At 54.1% G+C, this 12,314-nt stretch overlaps 1 protein-coding gene across 4 annotated transcripts in view; it reads left to right on the top strand.

Moving 5' to 3' along the window:
- The first annotated feature begins 1,723 nt into the window (after nt 1-1,723).
- Nucleotides 1,724-12,314, top strand: part of PIEZO1 (piezo type mechanosensitive ion channel component 1) — a 57,602-nt gene continuing 47,011 nt past the window's right edge. Inside the window, exon 1 of one of the 4 annotated variants that reach the window (XM_039330938.1) lies at nt 1,724-1,928. In XM_039330938.1, coding sequence (XP_039186872.1) covers nt 1,865-1,928 — 64 coding nt within the window. In that variant the 5' untranslated portion in view covers nt 1,724-1,864. Of the gene's footprint in view, nt 1,929-2,383; nt 2,528-2,592; nt 2,705-12,314 lie in introns of those variants that run through there. The other 3 variants (XM_039330939.1, XM_039330937.1, XM_039330940.1) reach the window with 3 other exon arrangements.

The raw sequence follows: 12,314 nt of genomic DNA, 5'->3' as shown, positions 1-12,314 counted from the left end.
CAATGTAGCCACTTTCGCGGGCCGGCTAAGCCCCGCCTCCCCTTTTCCCGCGCGGCGCTCTTAAAGGCGCCGCCGTCTCGCTGCCCCGCCCCTCCCAGACCCTGCGCGCCCCCCCGACCCTGCGCGCCCCCCCCCCCCGGGAGCCTCCGGATGCGCTGCTCGCTTCTCGGGGAGGCCGCGGGGGACAGTCGCGCTCGCTCGGCCGGCCCCCCGTGGTGGGGGGAAGCTGAGGTGACGATTGCAGCCGCTGCCAAGGGACCATCGCTCACATTCGGGCTCGGGGCAACGTGGGAAGTCCCCTCAGCGCCTTTGCCTTCGCCTTCCCTGGTTTTCTGCAACTTGTTTGTCTGGTTCAAGGAGGAGGCCGGGTTCAGACGGTCCTAGCCCGAGCCAGCGCACCCGGGTCAGGTCTCTGGAGCCAAGGGGCGCCCTCCCCGGACCCTCAGCCCTGGAAGGAGCCGACTGGAAACTTTTCTGGCCCTCCCGTACAGTAACTGCACTTCCCAAGTAGCCTGCCTCAGGCCTGGTTCACACGAACGACCTGATGCTGGTCTGTTAGTTTTGGGTTCAGTTCGGAATTTTGAAGGGCTTTGCAGAAGACCCTCTGAACACGCGTCAGGAAATTCCGCCCAGGACTGATTTCCGAGGAGGCCTCGGCGCCGCTCGCTAGTCACCCCGGGGCCGGCGGGGATGGCTGCTGCCCTCGTCCCTGGAGCGACCCAGCAGGATCCCTGTATGGGCCTCCGGAGCCTCTGCGGCTGGGAGCGAGAAGGCCGGCCTGGATTCCAGGTAAGGCCGGCCTGAGTCGGGAGGGGCGTTTCACCTGCAGGCGTTAAGATAGCGGGGGAGGCGGCTCCCCACGCAGGGCATGCATGGGGGGGGCTTCCCAACTCGAGGAAATCGCGCAAAGAAAGGGGGGGCCTTTGCCCCCAGCTGAGGTGCTGCTGGCCGCTTTTGGGCGACACAAGGGGGGCTCCTAAGGCGGGGGGGGGCTTGCCGCGGTCTGGAAGCTGAGCCCGAGGGAACCTCCAGGAAAGGCCCGGCTGAAAAGCACCCCTTTCCCGGTCACAAAGAACAGCAATGGGAGCATTTCAGGACTGCTGCTGAGGATAAACGAACTCCTTTCGCCTTAACACACGTGCCGGGCTCGCACGTGGGAACTTAGGCAGGGGTTTGCGAGAGGGCGAAAGCAGATGCTCCCTCTACCGCGGAGCTCAGGTGGGAAAACCAGGTATTAGGACGTGGCCGGGAGGAGGATCTGGCCTTTTGAGTAATATAGGGGGCACCTTCGGGTGCGGGGGGGGGAAGCAGCCCCCGAGCCTCGAGGGTGGGAGCCCGGTCTCCGCCTGATTTCATGCTAAGCAGCCGCCGCAACGCGCGTCAGGGCTTTGGAGGGTTTCCCCGCCTGGTTCCGATGTGTCGGGCTGGAGAGGGCGTCTCAGCGGGCACTAGGTGGTGCTGCCGCCCGGGGAATAGCGCCGAGGGAGGGGAGGGGGCGGCCCCGGCGGGTGGGCGGTGGCGGCGGCAGCTCCGGCCGGGCGGATCTGACCTGGCACGTGCGCGGCCAGAGAGAGCCGGGACGGCGGCGGCCGAGCGAGGCTACGCTGCGCGGAAGGCAGGCAGCTGCTGGGTCCGGCTGCGCTCGCTGCGGACAGAGCCGAGACCGCCCCCCGCTCCTCCCCCGGGGACGGGCTGAGCTCCCGCGGGCCGAAGGCGAGAGAGGCGGCTGGGCTCGGGTGGGGCGCGAAGCCGACGGAGCCGCCGTCGCACTGCGCCCAACCAGGCGCCGCTTCGGGACTCGGAGCACCGAGCCGGGACGATGCCGACGCCCGCCCGCCGACCCTGCGCATGAAGCCGCGCCGCGATGGAGCTGCGGGTCCTGTGCGGCGTCCTCTACTGGCTGCTGTTGCCGCTCTCGCTGCTGGCCGGTAAGCGGGGCCTTCCCGGGCCGGACGGGGGGCATCGCCAGCCTCTTTCGGCGCTTGGGCAGCCGGTGCCGGTCGCGCCCCATCGCACTCTGGCCGCGAGGCTGGTTCCTGCCTGAAGGAGCGGGACGGGGTGGAAAGACGCTGCGGACGGTCTGTCTCGGGGGGGGGGGCTGGACTAAATGACCTTTAAGACCCCCCCCGCGAGCCCGCAGCAGCGCGTTAGCTGCCATGTAAGCGCTGGAGGCTGGCTATGCCCCGTGAAATGGGGCGGCGCAACCCCCCAGCCGAGAGAAAGGCTGCGAACTTCCCGGTGGAGCGGGCGGCCGGGGGCAGGTCTGGCTGGACTTAGAAAAAAGCCGCCGTGGCAGTAGCTCCCCCCTCCCCCCTCCAAGGTTCTCCTTGGCCCTGCTGGCCGAGCGGCTGGGCAGTTGCGCTTCTCCGGGGGAGGATTTGTGTTGCACGCACGCCCCGTGTCTGGCTGTGCCAGCGGAGGCGGCTGCGGAGAAGGAAAGTTGTCATCCGGCCGCTCTTCCAGCTTGGGCTGCTGGAGCCCTTCCAGCCTGTTAAACCAACCCGGGAGGAATGTTGCCGGCGCTCAGGTTGGAGTCACCTGGGGGGAGAGGGAGAGTGGTTCAAAACAGTCTGGCTCCTGGTCGCTGCGGTTGTGCTGAAGCAGCCTCAGCCAGCCAGCCAGTCTGCTGGAAGTGCCCAAAAAAGTCGGGACAAAGGTTTTGCCGGTCAGCCCAGCAGCTCCTGGGATGAAAGTAATTGGCTGGGTAGGTAGGTGTGTTGCATGAAGGTAGCAATTAGGTGTGCTCCCATAGTGGTGAAACGTCTTGAAAGCTTCATACTTCCTATATTGCTTGTTGAAGGAACTGAATTAGTGGAGACTCACAGAAAATGGATTTTGCAGGTTGCAAAAAGCAAAGTCCCATTCTGGAGGCCCTCAGAATGAAACCCAATTGCTGGGATCATAAACCTCCCTTCAGATGCCTGCTGTGGTAGTGAAATTGAAGGGTCAGCACACAGATTATTAAGTCTGATGACCAGAGGCTGGGTGGAAAGGAAATGTGTGAACAGTGACCCTTGTGAGCTGACAGGGAAGAGGAGAGCCGTGGAGGGAGGGGTGATAGATTGTGTGTGAGATTTTGCATGGAGCAAGAGCTCCCCCCTGAAAGAATCCTGGAAGAAGAACTGGAAATTCCTGGGAGTCCAGGTGCCCCCAAATACAGCCCCACCCTCTGGGCTTGAAGGACAGGGGGTCTTCCCACAGCATCCTGCTCTGGCTGGCCACTGTAGAGAGAAGATGCAGGAAAGGCTAGAACAGCGGTTCTCAACCTGTGGGTCGGGACCCCATTTGGGGTCGAACAACCATTTCACGGGGGTCACCAAACAACGCAGTCCGCCATTTTTTTTCCCTTTTCCTTAGCTGTGCTACTCCCTTTTATTCTATTGGCTTTTGAAAGCCAATAGAATTAGACTCTATTCAAGAGAGTCTATTCTATTGGCTTTCAAAAGCCAGTAGGAATTGTCCAGGCTGTCTCTGCCCTGCTGAGCTCGCCAAAAGTCCCATTCTGCAAACGGTGCTGCACCAGTTGAGTAGTCCTCGACTTACGACCAGTTGAGTAGTCCTTGACTTACGACCGGTTGGGGGTCGCGGCATTAAAAAGGTTGAGAACCACTGGGCTAGAATGAGGGCCTATGGCCTTTCCAGCTGTGGAAAGCCAAGACCGGCAGACATCAAAGTGTGGATGGAGGTAGCCTTGCCTTCCCAGAGCTGAAGGGGAAGGCCAAAACCTGCAGGGCAGCAGAGGTAGGTCATCAGCCCACCCTCTGTACTTAATAGTCAGGGCTGCTTTTCTCTGTCTTTGGCACTATCAGCAATTCCAGGGAATTTCTAGAAGTCTGAGCTATTATTTCCCAGGACATTGTTCTACCAGTGTTTCTCAACCTTGACAATTTTAAGGCATGTGGACTTCAAACTCCCAGTGCTGGCTGTGGAATTCTGGGAGTTGAAGTCCACATGCCTTAAAATTGTCAAGGTTGAGAAACACTGTAAAAAAAGAAGTGAATTCCCCAGGGATGAGGAGGCCTTGTTCAGCGGCCTCCTGTTTCCTTGTTCAGTGGCCGTGAATTCTTTCCTGTTTAGCAGGTGCAACCAGTTTTTCACAGGCACTTCTGCTCTCCCTCACTGGGGTTGCACCGGAGTTAACGGGGTGTACAGCCTTGGGGAGACGGGGCCCTGGCTTGCATCACGGAGACGGCTCGTGAGCTTATGTTGTTTGTGTGATGATCCCTTTTCCTTACATCTGTCTTAAAACTGGCATATGCACGTACACACACTCAGGTATGTGAACCTGAGTATCCCAAAAGCGTCTTTTGCTGAAATCTGTTGTGAAACAAGATGATGCAAGTTTCTTAGTCTGCCTCTGACTCCATTTGAGGATTATTCTGATTGGGAACAATCTGTCCCATTAGAAGGCTTGGCTTTACAACAGTCCCCTCCCCACCCCCATGTCTGCCTTAATTTTCCTGGCTTCTCCTTCCAGGTCTAAGGGCAATGAACGAGTCCATCCAAAGGGACTTTTTTTCCTCTCTTTCTCCCTCCCCCCCCCCTACACATTAGGCGGCCTGTGTTTGAAAATCCGTGTGCAGCCAGCCTGTTTACACAAATATTTAACCAACACATATATCCCTGCCATTCTTGGACTGTTATGAAGGCACAGCTGCCAGTTTATACAGCAACAACAGTAGGAAGAAGGGAGGGGGGCTGTGTCCCTCCAGGTTGTTCAAGCAGGAACGTCTTTGGGGTTCTCCAATGGTGAATGGCTTGGGTTTCTTCAGGTGTGCTACTGATTTGCCTCGGCCCTGGTGGACATTCCATTTATTCTGGCTGCGCAAGGCGTTTTTAATCCTGCCTGTTGAAAAATGGTTGCATGGTTACATATTGGAAAAAAGGAGACTGCCAATACTTCCTTCTCCTCCCCACGAACCCCAAGTTCTTTGCAAATGGTGGTGCTTTGCTTCTCACCGAGAAACCTGTTTTTCAGCAATAACACATTTTCTAAAGTGCTCTTCAACTTGAAATCTGCTTGGCTCCCGTGAACTGTCCTTCTGCAGACATTTTGGAAGAGAAGGATCTCTTGCACCCAAACCCAAGAATTTTATATCTGTGTTTTTGCAAGTGTGCAACTGAAATGTGCCTTTAAGGAAGGAATGATAACTTTGGGGCAAAATGGCCCTCCAGTGAGGCCAGATAACTATTCCACCAGAGGTTCAAATAGCCCAGGTTTGGCAGCTCAGACTGGGGATGAAGGGCACTGTAGTAGGCTCCCAGTTAGAGAGCCCTTGTGGTCACAGATGGTATTGCACGCAAGCAGAACAGCCTACATGTGCTCCTTTTCTTGCAGCCAGGTGAGATGGAAGCCTATTCTGAGGGCAATCTCAGGCTCATCCTACCCCCTCCTCCCACTGAATGCGTCTTTGCTCTGCTCTTGCCTGGATCCCTTATTGCCTGTTCTCTTACATCCCTTTTAGTCCTGACCTGCACTCGAGCGCCACTCGGGGATTTCAGCTGTCTTGAGAATGCTTCTCCTTGTCTCTCCTTTCTGACCAGAAACTCCCTTCTTCTCCCAGAGGTCTCCTCTAAGCAGCTGCTCCGTAAAATGGAGGGACCCTTCCTGCTTTTTTCCCTTTCCGACTTCTGCTACAGCCTTCATTGCAAGCTTAGTGGGCTGATCCCCTGCAATGTGTATTGTGTGTGTGTGTTGCTTTTGGTAATAATGGAGAAATGTGTGACAGCGAGAGCACTTGTGAAAAGTTTTTCCCTTTTGTTACAGCTCCATCTGGCACCCCTCCTCTCTTTTCCAGGGTGTTGGGCTAGTTTGCCCTGCCCACCAGCGAGAGTTGTGCCTGGAACAATTGAACTGAAGGAAAGAGAGAGTAATGCGAAGACCAGGGGAGGGGCCGCTTCCCACCTCTTCCTTTCTTGTTTTGAAAGTCTCCTGTGAATAAGGAGGGAGGCGGCTGGAGTTGCTTTCCCTCTCACGCTCTGAACCAGGAAGCTGTGCTCCTCTGGACTGTTTGGGTAACAGGCACATGATTAATCATAAATGCTGCACACAATTACAGAGGCGCATTGACTGTTGACTTAAGTTGCCACATGTGGTTGTTTTTTTAATTAGACTGGCTTTTTAGCAGTTTGCTGATTGATGGTCTTGCAGTATAAAGATCCAAGGTTTTTTTTTTAATCCACCTAGAAGGGAAAAAAAGGATATTCTCTGAAATGTAAGGTCCAGATTGGGGAAGGTGTGACGGATGTTGTAATCCAACATTTGTGCAGGACGAAGGAGTTGAGGAACGCTAATAGAGGGCAGCCATGGAGAAATTCTCATTGGACTCCTGAGTAGGTGTGAATGGGGTCTGGCCATTAAGTGTGAACATGTGCAGTTGGCAAATAAAGCAGCAGTTTTTCTTCTTTTCCTCCTTTGTGACACAGAAGTGCTCTGAGGACAGTTGCTGGAGCAGAGCAGAAGCTGTTTTTGGTGGCCTCTCTCCTCCCACCAGGCCTTTATAGGGAGGGGTCTGGGCTGGGGAGTGGATCCCGCAGCAGGGGAAGACGAGCCAGAGTACTGCATGGGGGAAGGCAACCCCTTGCTCTTTGGGGTGTCTCTCCAACCTGCCCTCCTCCATCTATCTTAAACCGCGGAAGGAAGGGATGTCTGTGGGAAGCGGTCGAAAAAACAAGAGATTTAAAAATGGCCCCCAGTGTTGCTTACGAAAGCAGGTCCTTGGCTCCAGAAGGTGCTGAGGCAGAAGCCTGGATCAAATTAAATTTTGGCTCCTCCGACAGGCTGCCAAGGCCAGGAGATCAAAGAGCTGCTGCTTTGTTTCTCTGTGTCTTCCTTAGATTCCTTTCTAGACTGAGGCGTCTGGAAGTACACACTGTGCGCGTGCACACACATACACATGCGCACACACCCTGCCTTCAGGGACACTGATTTCGCCTCTGAGATGCTTCTTGTGAAATCTGGTAGACACCTGCGGATTCTTGACTGTAGGGTGGAGCGGTTAGAGCAGTGTATTTCCGCTGGGAAGGCCTGGCTTCCAATATCCCCCCCCCCAATGCTCTGAAGCTGAGATCTTGGCCTAGTTCTCCCCCCCCCCCAGCCTACCTGACAGGGCTGCTGTGAGGAAGAAGGGAGTGGAAAATCTGAACTGGGGAGGCGTTCCTGTTAATGCCCCCACAAAAGCTGCAAAGGCAGGGAGTGAGGGCAGAGTCTGTGGGCTGAGCTCTGGACCCCTGGCAAGTCAAGGAAAATTGGGGTCTCATTTTGCTAGTTGGTGACTCAGCAACTCCAGATCCCTTTGCTGGATGGATCTCTCTGCTGGATCTTCTCCCCAATGCCTCTCTGGTTGCACCAAGATAAGAAAATATAATGCACGGGAGAAAGGCCTTGAGAGATGGGCAAGATAAGAGAGGGTGCAGCTGGGGAGTGGGGGAGGGCCAGGAGAGACCCCCCAAGTTTCTCACTGTTAAGGAGACAGTGAGCGACTTCCTCTTTCGGGGGGGGGGGGGGGGAGAGATTCTGTCAAGGTAACTTTACAATAGTCGGATTTGCCGTGAGGCTGGCAAAGAAGCATGATTCTTTGGGGGGGAGGATGCAGCTTCTGAGCGGCTTCTTCCAACTGACAAGAATTGCGTCTCAGTATTGGGATGGAAGACACAGAAACGGCGCAAGCACTCCATTCATTGAGCGACTGTCCAAAGTGGGAAAAGGGACATGAACATTTTTCACATGATCGTTGCAAGATCCCCAGGGTCGCGGGATCAAAATTCAGACGCCTGGCAACTGGCAGTTGATTTATTTTTATTTATTTATTTTTATTTAGAAAAATTTTATTGCCGCCTACTCGCACAAGGCAACTCAAGGCAGCTTACAGGCCATAAAAGCACGATACAAAAGAAATGAAAATAATAAAAAATAAATTTATAACAGTCGCAGCATCCCAGGGGCACATGATTCCCCCTTTGCGATCTTCTGACAAGCGAAGTCAAGGGTGCTTAACAACTGTGGCAAAGAAGGTTGTAAAATGGGGCAAAACTCACTTAAAAACCGCCTTGCTTAGTGACAGAAATTTAGAACTCAATTGTGATTGTAAGTCAAAGATTACCTGTAATGCAGGGTCCCCCAACCCCCAGGCTGTGGCCGGGAACTAGGCCGCACAAGTGAGCGCGTGCGTGAAACCAACCCCTTTTCCCGCCCCCCCTGCCCCCCCCTCCCGTCCACAGAGCCGGAAAGGTTGGGTGTCGCTGCTTAATGCATCTTCTGAAAGAGACAGAGCAGGCAGGGGTCTTGGAGCTTGGCTGCTTTAAGACTTGTGGACTTCGTGCTGGCTGAGGAATTCTGGGAATTGAAGTCCACAAGTCTTAAAGCAGCCAAGTCTGGAGATGCCTGTATTAGAGCTTGAACCAAGCTGGAAACCTCCGGGGGGGGGGGGTTCCTTGAGAAAAGGCTTTAGATGCTTGACTCTACTGATATATGATCTACCTCCCCCTCCCCCTTCCTTCATATCCCCTCTGCCCCTCCCCCCACAGTGCCACCCTCTTTGCGCCGCTTGCTTGCTTTCTTCCTTCGTGGCAGAGGAAGCTGGCGGGTTTCCCCTCCTGCCGGGCTGCCCTTGGGTGGCTCAGGCATTTCTGAGTCTGACGGGCAGGGGGGGGGAGAGAGAAGCGGGGGGGGGAGTTTCCTATCCGCCAAGCATGTTCAGCAGCAGCAGCCTGGATGGCTGGAAGGAGGGCAGGATGGGGGCTCAGAAGGGGAGGGGGATCCCTGCCCCGCCCGGTGACTCAAGCGGAGGCGGCAGCCACCATGAGGCTTCCTGACTCAGTTCCCCGGAGAGCAGCGGCTGCTGCTTGTTTCATTAGGGAAGTCTGAATCAGCCCTGGCCTGCCTTGCCTTGCCCTTGCGCTTGGATAAGTTGCGGGGCTGGTTGCCACATCTGAGCCAGCCCCCCCCCCCAAAGGCTCCCCGACTGGGCAGCGGCAGAGCTGGTGACTTCCTGGCCTTGGCTCTGGGTGGGGGGTGGGGGTGGGAAGGCCCAGGGGCACTTCAGCCATGCAGGGTTTTGGGGAGGGGGAGGCCACCGAGTGCCTTAGAAAGGGTCTGGGGGCTCCTCTGCTCCCGCTGCACTTCCTCATTCAGCTCCTAGCACAGATACAGGTCGTCCCCCGACTTACGACCACAATCGGGCCCAAAATTTCCATTCCTAAGAAAGATAGTTGCTAAGTGAGTTTTGCCCCATTTTATGACCTTTCTTGCCACGGTTGTTAAGTGAATCACTGCCGTTAGTTAGTAACAGGGTTGTTAAGTGAATCTGGCTTCCCCAAGGACTTCGCTTGTCAGAAGGACACAAAAAGGGATCGCGTGACCCCAGACGCTGCACAACCGTCATAAATGTGAGTCAGCCGCCAAGCGTCCAGATTCTGATCACGGGGATGCTGCAAGGGCCGCAAGCATGGGAAATGGGCATGTCGCTTTTTTTCAGTGATGTTATGTTCAAACGGTCACTAGACCAGTGGTTCTCAACCTTTCTAATGCCGCGACCCCATAATACAGTTCCCCATGTTGTGGTGACCCCCAACCACTTATACATCACCGGGTGCCAGGGGCGTGGCCAAAGAAAAGTGGGAAAAATGGCAGACAGCCTTGTTTGGAGACCCCCGTGAAATGGTCGTTCGACCCCAAATGGGGTCCCGATCCATAGGTTGAGAACCACTGCACTAGACGAACTGTTGTAAGTCGAGGACTACTTGCACCCAGGGAGTAAAGTTCACCCAAGCTGTGCTGCGTAAATGAGACCCACCATTGAACGGCTGCTAACTTTAGCTTTTCCTGACGTTCTGGCACAATCTGCATTTTGGCCTTTCTTCCTTGGAACGCCTGCTCATGTCCTGGGGATGGGTTCCGCCCTTCCCCGTTGTTTATTTTAATTATTTTCTTATTTAAAAGATCTACATGGCCGCCCATCTTAAGCGACTCAGCAACAACGAAACCGATGACTATAAAGCAATCATAAAAACAGCAAAACTGTAAAACGAAACCCCTGTGCCTTAATCGTCCCCCTAGGTAGCTCCACAGCAAGCTCAGCTGCCCTCCTTTCCTAGCATCTATCCCAGTGTTTCGCAGTCCCTTTAAGCCAGGGGTTCTCAACCTTGGCAACTTTAAGACTTGTGGACTTCAACTCCCAGAATTCCCCAGCCAGCCTAGGGAATTCTGGGAGTCCATAGGCTTTAAGGGGGCTGAGATTAAGAAACACTGATCTATACAATCCTATCCAGCACCTGGGTTAAAAGCCAGGTCTTAATGGCCTTCTGAAAAGCTAAATGGGAGAGACCGGCCAGTTACTTGGGATGGGGGGTGTTCCATAACATAGAAGGAGACCCCAAAAAAGCACATTTCTGAGGTCCCACTAGATGACAGGATTTCAGGGAAGCTGTGCACTCAAAAGATCTGCTCCGATTAAGCCTCTTCAGGGATTTCTCTGCTCTTGGTCATTCCCGGGCCTCTGTCCTCCCCCACTCTCACCCGAGAACATTGCTAGATGCCTGCATTTCGGAATTGGATTAGTTTCCATAAAAACAGGATAGGGTGGGTAATATGGTTCCTGCCGCTCGTTTGTGTTTTTTCCCATTAAGCCGGAAGCCCAGGCCAGGCCTGTCTCTTTGTGTTCATTCTCTTCCTTTTGCTTTTCCTCCGAATATGGCCAGCTTAGCGTGAGTAGACCTCTTCCTCGTCTTCCCTGGGGGAGCCGAGAACTTGGCTCTGCCTTTTCACGAACACCAATTTAGTGTTCCTGTAGCTGCTAAAAGGAAATTGGCACCTGTGCTTAGATTTCTCTGAAGTTGAACCCTTCAGCTTCAAGGGGGGGGAGGAATTCTTTCTCCCCCCCCAAAACAGGGCATCTTGCACCCACCTCCCCCTAAATCCCAAACCATTTTAGGCTTCCCCTTAAGCACAAGGCTGCTCTTCCCTCTGTACGATCCGGTGGCTGCAGGACGGAGCGATCTGCTCTTGGATCAGCGCTTCTAGTCTGCAGTCCGGCCTTCAGAATTCGGTCTGTGGAAATAAAGGAGGGGTGTCCAACCTTGGAAATGTTAAGACTTCTGGACCTCAACTCCCAGAATTCCCCGGCATCATTTTTCACCTTACAAAGATTCTTAACTGGTACCCAGAAACAATTTTCAGTGGCTCCAGACAAGGAAATCCAGATTAGTTTGATGGCTGAGCTTGAGACCCTGGAAACGGAGGTTGTGACGAGGGGATGCCTCGAAAGCTGGTGCTGAGGCCTGTTTTGTTGTCTGCAGAAGTGACTTACATCCTTTTTCCTCTGACAAGACAAAGACCTTGGAAACATTGGAACATGCTTCACTTGGAAGCACAAAATGCATTTTAAAAACCTGAAATGTATCTTTCCAAGGAAACAGAATCATGCTGACTTTGAAGTAATAAATAAAGTTTTCTCTTGCAAGCTTGCTTGTCATTTCAAGTGAATTGTCCAGGAAATTTGGCAAATGTTCTTCTCAGACTTTACCCGAAGCAATCCTACTTCTCCTCTTCCTCCTCCTCTCCCCCCCCCCCCAGCAGGCCAGCTGCTGTCACCTCTACCGTGCTGTTGTGCCCAAGAGAACAAGGTGGCTTGGCTTGGAACCTCCTGTAGGAGCTGGCTGCTCTCCCCCACAACCAAGTCTGCTCCTTTCTCCCCCTGGCAAGAAGATCCTCCTTCAGACAGCCTCGCTTTTCCGTCAGATGCCTCCTCTTGGAGGACAGCTCAGAGGGAGGGCTGGGGTGCATGCATCAGAACCGCTGGGGCCAACCCAGTGTGTGGTTGGCAGGACTTCCAAGCCAAGCCAAGGCAGCCCTCAGGCTTGGATGGCTCCTTCTCTTAGTTGAAAGAAGAAAAAGGTGCATCTGTCTGAGACAAGTTCTGAGGAAGCCCTTGGGTGAGCTCAGCAATGGGAAGAATGAGGTCAGGGAAAATAAAAGCAGGTCAGTGGCTGGAGTGAAAGTCAGCTCAGAGAAACTGGCAGAGAAGCAGCCTGGGTTTCCCTGTGGGTTGGGGGGCCTTTGCCAGCTCCAAATCATCTTTTTAACCCTCAAACAACTTTAGTTCTTTCAAGATCTCTGAAGCATGCTTGGATTATGCATCTTAGACAATTTCTTCTGAAGGTAAACCTCTTCCTGAAGGCGTTTGAGTAATCGTCTGGCTGTTTCTGGCTGTGGCATTGAATTAAATGACAAAAAAGTGCAATGTTTAAGGCAGTGTTTCTCAACCTCAGCAACTCAAAAATGGGTGGACCTGAACTCCCAGAATCCCCCAGCCAGC

Source organism: Crotalus tigris, unplaced genomic scaffold (assembly GCF_016545835.1).
Source record: "Crotalus tigris isolate CLP2741 ecotype Arizona unplaced genomic scaffold, ASM1654583v1 scf7180000024433.1590703, whole genome shotgun sequence".
Classification (NCBI taxonomy): domain Eukaryota; kingdom Metazoa; phylum Chordata; class Lepidosauria; order Squamata; family Viperidae; genus Crotalus; species Crotalus tigris.
The sequence above is the reverse complement of the archived record's forward strand: the minus strand, read 5'-3'. Positions and strand labels throughout refer to the sequence as shown.